General features: G+C 41.0%; 1 protein-coding gene across 3 annotated transcripts in view; it reads left to right on the top strand.

Moving 5' to 3' along the window:
- The window catches only part of grin2bb (glutamate receptor, ionotropic, N-methyl D-aspartate 2B, genome duplicate b), a 236,674-nt gene that overhangs the window by 11,012 nt on the left and 218,342 nt on the right, over nucleotides 1–7,320 (top strand). For all 3 annotated transcript variants that reach the window (XM_061976961.2, XM_061976963.2, XM_061976962.2), the window contains one exon: nucleotides 6,053–6,684. In XM_061976961.2, coding sequence (XP_061832945.1) covers nucleotides 6,676–6,684 — 9 coding nt within the window. In that variant the 5' untranslated portion in view covers nucleotides 6,053–6,675. The remainder of the gene's footprint in view (nucleotides 1–6,052; nucleotides 6,685–7,320) is intronic.

The following is a 7,320-nucleotide window of genomic DNA, read 5'->3' as shown; positions in this document are numbered from 1 at the left end:
TAAAAGTCTCAATCAAACAATCAATTGTGGGTTTATGTCCACAACCTTCTACTATTCAGGTGAGAGGCATGGTTTATCATCTAGAATGAACTTTCACCAACTCAGAGGCGATGCAGCAGCTCAATATGTCAATATAGCAGCATAAGCTAGTAAGCTTGCTATAAATAGTTGGTCTGCGTTCGCACTTATAATAACAATATCGCTAATACTTGTTAATATTTAGGTCACGACATGTAAATCGAGTATTGTTGGCGATTTTTGGATGTTTTTTAGTGGGTTTTATGGGCGCAATAGACACAGTGATGTCATGAATCTGATTATCTCGCCTCCATTGTTAGCTGACTCTTGCTAGAGTTTATTTACGACTTAGAATGCATTAAACAAAGAAAAACATGTGTTCTTGTCGTACATAAGGATTGTCAACGATAGACAAAACTCCAAAAAAAAGTGCAGTTCTTCTTTTGAAGGACTTTTTCAGTCTTTAATTTGGGTGAAAATATTTTCCATTTGAAGGTTTCTAGAAGTGCGACGCTTAAAAAGTGTTGTTAATTTCTATCATTTGAGGGGCAAAGGACATGTAACTCTTTTTCCTTATTAGATATTTCCTGTTGACACGCTGCACGCTCGTTAAAGCTTCAAGTGGATTTAGAGAGAGTCCAAACACTTGGAATGATTGAGCTTTGTGAGCGCTGAAGTGAAATTGCGTGCAGTCTTTAAATAAAAGGGCAGCAGCGCCTGTGGGCTTCAGCTCCTGTGAAGGATGGAGGTGGGAGAGGAGAACTATTAAGACTTCATAGCAGAAGGAGGCAACATTAGAAGTTATGAGCTCATTTCAGCCAATGAGAGTTAGGAGATTAGCCTGCTTGGACTGAAGGGCAGGTGGAAGATCTTTCATAAACAACACAGCAAACAAAGTACATCACATCCTCATTAAATGATGTATTCATGAGTACACATGACATCATCTCTGCTCACCAACTAACATAGTAATGAGTACACATGACATCATCTCTGCTCACCAACTAACATAGTAACGAGTACACATGACATCATCTTTGTTCACCAACTAACAGTAATGAGTACACATGACATCATCTCTGCTCACCAACTAACAGTAATGAGTACACATGACATCATCTCTGCTCACCAACTAACATAGTAACGAGTACACATGACATCATCTCTGCTCACTAACTAACAGTAATGAGTACACATGACATCATCTCTGCTCAGACTACATCTAATTAGTCCTGTTGAACTAGATGTGACCAATCCAGTCCAAATGGACCAATTGATTGACTTAGATTAGTCAGATCTGGTCCAACTGGACCAATCGATCGACTTATATTGGTCAGATCTAGTCCAACTGGACCAATCGATCGACTTATATTGGTCAGATCTAGTTCAACTGGGCCAATCGATGGAGTTATTCACTCAGATTGGTCAGATCTAGTCCAGTTGAACTAGATCTGAACAATCTATCCAGTCCAAATAGACCAATTGATCCACTTAGATTAGTCAGATCTAGTCCAACTGGACCAATCGATTGACTTAGATTAGTCAGATCTAGTCCAACTGGACCAATCGATTGACTTATATTGGTCAGATCTAGTCCAACTGGACCAATCCATCGACTTATATTGGTCAGATCTAGTCCAACTGGACCAATCGATGGAGTTATTCACTCAGATTGGTCAGATCTAGTCCAGTTGAACTAGATCTGAACAATCTATCCAGTCCAAATAGACCAATTGATCCACTTAGATTAGTCAGATCTAGTCCAACTGGACCAATCGATTTACTTATATTGGTCAGATCTAGTCCAACTAGACCAATCCATCGACTTATATTGGTCAGATCTAGTCCAACTGGACCAATTGGTCGACTTATATTGGTCAGATCTAGTCCAACTGGACCAATCGATGGAGTTATTCACTCAAATTGGTCAGATCTAGTCCAGTTGAACTATATCTGAACAATCGAACCAGTCCAAATGGACCAATTGATCGACTTAGATTAGTCAGATCTAGTCCAACTGGACCAATCCATCGACTTATATTGGTCAGATCTAGTCCAACTGGACCAATCGATGGAGTTATTCACTCAAATTGGTCAGATCTAGTCCAGTTGAACTATATCTGAACAATCGAACCAGTCCAAATGGACCAATTGATCAAATTATCGACTTATATTCGTCAGATCTAGAACAACCATCAATTACTAGATTTGACCAATCAATCTAGCCCAACCGGACCAAACAATTGACAAGATTTAGATTGATTGGTCAGCTCCAGTACAACAATCAGTTGGTCCGATCTGGTTCAGTTGAACTAGACCTGATCAATCGATCAGTCCAAATGGACTCTCGTTCAGTGGAACTAGACTTGATTAATCGATTTAGTCCAAATGGACCAATCGATCCACTTATCGACTTAGAATGGTCAGATCTAGTCCAGTTGAACTAGATTTCACCAATCAATCTAGTCCAACTGGACCAATCGGTCGAGTTATTCACTCAGATTGGTCAGATCTAGTCCAGTTGAACAAGATTTCACCAATCAATCTAGTCCAACTGGACCAATCGGTGGAGTTATTCACTCAGATTGGTCAGATCTAGTCCACTTAACCTAGATCTGAACAATCGATCCAGTCCAAATTGACCAATCGATCAATTTATCGACTTAAGATTAGTCAGATCTAGTCCAGTTGAACTAGACCTGACCAATCCGTCTCGTCCAAATGGACCAATCCATCGACTTATATTGGTCAGATCTAGTCCAACGATCAATTGGTCCGATCTAATTTAGTAAAACTAGACCTGTCCGATCAATTTTGTCCAACTGGACCAATTGATCGTCTTATCGACTTACATTGGTCAGCTTGAGTACAACAATCAATTGGTTCAGTCCAGAAAAAAATAGTTCTGTCCAAACAATTTAGTCCAATTGGACCAATCGATCAACCTATCGACTAAGATTGGTCAGCTCAAGTCCAAACGATCAATTAGTCTGATCTACTCCAGTTGGGCTAAATCTGACCAATCGATCTAGTCCAACTTGACCAATCGATCGACTTATTCACATAGAGTGGTCAGATCTAGTCCAGTTGAAGCAGATCTGAACAATCGATCCAGTCCAAAAGGACCAATCTATCGACTTACATTGGTCAGCTCTTGTAAAACGATCAAGTGGTTCGATCAAGTCCAGAAAAAAATAGATCTGTTCAAGCAATTTAGTCCAACTGGACCAATCGATCAACCAATCGACTTATAGATTGGTCAGCTTGAGTCCAACGATCAATTAGTCCGATTTACTCTAGTTGGACTAAATCTGACCATTCGATCTAGTCCAACTGGACCAATCGATCGACTTATTCACATAGATGGTCAAATGTACTCCAGTTGAACTAGATCTGAACAATCGATCCAGTCCAAATGGACCAATCGATCGATTTATCGACTTAGATTAGTCAGATCTCGTCAAACAGTCAATTACTAGATCTGACCAATCAATCTAGTCCAAATGGACGAATTGATCGACAAGACTTAGATTGGTCAGCTCTAGTACAACGATCAGTTGGTCTAATCTAGTCCAGTTGAACTAGATAGGACCAATCGATCTCGTCCGAATGGACCAATCGATCGACTTAGATTGGTCAGCTCTAGTACAACGATCAATTGGTCCGATCTAGTCCAGTAAAACCTGGTCCGTCCAACCAATTTAGTCCAACTGGACCAACCGATCGATCTATCGACTTAGAGTGGTCAGATCTGGTCCAGTTGAAGCAGATCAGAACAATCGATCCAGTCCAAATGGACCAATCTATTGACTTACATTGGTGAGTTGATGTACAATGATCAATTGGTTCGATCTAGTCCAGAAAAAAATAGATCTGTACAAGCAATTAGTCCAACTGGACCAATCGATCAACCTATCGACTTAGATTGGTCAGCTTGAGTCCAATGACCAATTAGTCTGATCTACACCAGTTGGACTAAATCTGACCAATCGATCTAGTTCAACTGGACCAATCGATCGACCTATTCACATAGATTGGTCAAATGTAGTCCATTTGAACTAGATCTGAACAATCGGTCGACTTATCAACTTAAATTAGTCCGATCTAGTCCAACTGTCAATTACTACATCTGACCAATCAATCTAGTCCAAATGGACGAATCGATCGACAAGACTTAGATTGGTCAGCTCTAGTACAACGATCAGTTGGTCTGATCAAGTCCAGTTGAATTAGATGTGACCAATCGATCTCGTCCAAATGGACCAATCGATTGACTTAGATTGGTCAGATCTAGTCCAACAATTGATTCGTCTGATCTCGTTCAGTTGAACTAGATTTGACTAATCGATTTAGTCCAAATAGACCAACCGATCGACTTAGATTGGTCAGCTCTAGTACAACGATCAAATGGTCTGATCTAGTCCAGCAAAACTAGATCCGTCCAACCAACTTAGTCCAACTGGACCAAACGATCAACCTATCGACTTAGATTGGTCAGCTCAAGTCCAAAGATCAATTAGTCCGATCTACTCCAGTTGGACTAAATCTGACCAATCGATCTAGTCCAACTGGAACTATATTTACATAGAGTGGCTTATCGACTTAGATTAGTCAGATCTAGTCCAACAGTCAATTACTCGATCTGACTAATCAATCTAGTCCAAATGGACGAATCAATCGACAAGACTTAGATTGGTCAGCTCTAGTACAAGGATCAGTTGGTCTGATCTAGTCCAGTTGAAGTAGATGTGACCAATCGATCTCGTCCAAATGGACCAATCGATTGACTTAGATTGGTCAGATCTAGTCCAATGATCAATTGGCCCGATCTAATTTAGTAAAACTAGACCCGTCCAATCAATTTTGTCCAACTGGACCAATCGATCGTCTTATCGACTTAAGTTGGTCAGCTCAAGTCCAACGATCAATTAGTCTGATCTACTCCAGTTGGGCTAAATCTGACCAATCGATCTAGTCCAACTGAAACTATATTTACATAGAGTGGCTTTTTGACTTAGATTAGTCAGATCTAGTCCAACAGTCAATTACTAGATCTAACCAATCAATCTAGTCCAAATGGACGAATCAATCGACAAGACTTAGATTGGTCAGCTCTAGTACAACAATCAATTGTTTCGATTTAGTCCAGAAAAACTAGATCTGTCCAACCAATTTAGTCCAATTGGACCAATCGATTGACCTATCGACTTAAATTGGTCAGCTCAAGTCCAACGATCAATTGGTCTGATCTACTCCAGTTGGACTAAATCTGACCAATCGATCTAGTCCAACTGAAACTATATTTACATAGAGTGGCTTTTTGACTTAGATTAGTCAGATCTAGTCCAACAGTCAATTACTAGATCTGACCATTTAATCTAGTCCAAATGGACGAATCAATCGACAAGACTTAGATTGGTCAGCTCTAGTACAACGATCAGTTGGTCTGATCTTGTCCAGTTGAAGTAGATGTGACCAATCGATCTCGTCCAAATGGACCAATCGATTGACTTAGATTGGTCAGATCTAGTCCAATGAACAATTGGTCCGATCTCATTTAGTAAAACTAGACCCGTCCAATCAATTTTGTCCAACTGGACCAATCGATCGTCTTATCGACTTAGATTGGTCAGCTTGAGTACAACAATCAATTGTTTCGATCTAGTCCAGAAAAACTAGATCTGTCCAACCAATTTAGTCCAATTGGACCAATCGATCGACCTATCGACTTAAATTGGTCAGCTCAAGTCCAACGATCAATTAGTCTGATCTACTCCAGTTGGGCTAAATCTGACCAATCGATCTAGTCCAACTGGACCAATCGATCGACTTATTCACATAGATTGGTCAGATCTAGTCCAGTTGAAGTAGATCTGAACAATCTAAGTATATGACAAACACTGGTACGATAAGAACAATAATATATGAAGTGTATTTGAAGTCTGAATGGCAGGAGAGCACAGAGCATGTCAACTAAGTCTTGTTTGAAGTGTGTGATTGTAAACCTTGAACTTGTCTCCTCTTCCTCCCCCAGACTGAAGAAGAGACCATCCAGCCTGGAGTCGGGCAGGAGCTGAAGATGGCTGGTTAGCAACGGACTTCTGCAGGCGAAGAGAACGTCCAAAAAGGAAGAGCGAAGGAGGGAAGAAGAGGAGTGTATATATATATATACATATATATAGATCCATATATATGTATATATATATATATATATATAGAAGTGCACACTGGTTCTCATCTTCATCTTCTCATCTCCACGGCAACTGCACAGACTTCTGGGAGGAGACCTGGCGGAGTGTTGGAGCGGAAAAGAAGCCAATTAAGCAACGTTGTTCATGACGCTCTCTCCCTCTTACCCGACACCTTTGACTCTCTTCTGGTTCACCTTTTAGAGCAACACCTTTATTTATTTTGTGTCACATTGACACAAACGCAACCCGCATCCTCAAACTGATACAACCGCCCCGCTCCAGCCGGCGGTCCTCTGCCAGGGACACCCCCCAACCCCCCCTTGTCGCCTCACCTTGCCGTCCTTCCTGCGAGTGACTTCCTGTGCCCGCCCACCCTTCACCCGAGGCTATGAGAGGAGGAGTCCGATCCCAGCAGCTCACTCCATCATGCCAGCTGTGACGAGCAGAGAGGAGATCCGGGCTGGCGATGTTCAAGGTAGGCCAGCGATCCCAGTCGGCTGCTGTTGTTAAATACACAACCCTACACCAGTGAAGTTGTCAAGTTGTGTAAATAGTAAATAAAAAGAGAAAACAACAAATCCTTTTCAACTTATATTCAATTGAATAGACTGCAAAGACAAGATATTTAACGTTGGAACTGGTACACTTTGTTATTTTTTGCAAATATTAGCTCATTTGGAATTTGATGCCTGCAACATGTTTCAAAGAAGTTGTCAGAGGTGCATTTTTACCAGTGTGTTACATGGCCTTTCCTTTTAACAACACTCAGTAAAGGTTTGGGAACTGAGGAGACGCATTTTTGAAGTGGAATTCTTTCCCATTCTTGCTTGATGTACAGCTTAAGTTGTTCAACAGTCTCCCTTCTCATATTTTAGCCTTCACACATTTTCAATGTCTGGACTACAGGCAGGCCAGTCTAGTACCCACACTCTGTTACTATGAAGCCACGTTGATGTAACACGTGGCTTGGCATTGTCTCGCTGAAATAAGCAGGGGCGTCCATGATAACTTTGCTTGGATGGCAACATATGTTGCTCCAAAAGCTGTATGTACCTTTCAGCATTAATGGTGCCTTCACAGATGTGTAAGTTACCCATGTCTTGGCCACTAA

This window comes from Nerophis lumbriciformis, linkage group LG16 (assembly GCF_033978685.3).
Source record: "Nerophis lumbriciformis linkage group LG16, RoL_Nlum_v2.1, whole genome shotgun sequence".
Lineage (NCBI taxonomy): Eukaryota > Metazoa > Chordata > Actinopteri > Syngnathiformes > Syngnathidae > Nerophis > Nerophis lumbriciformis.
The sequence above is the reverse complement of the archived record's forward strand: the minus strand, read 5'-3'. Positions and strand labels throughout refer to the sequence as shown.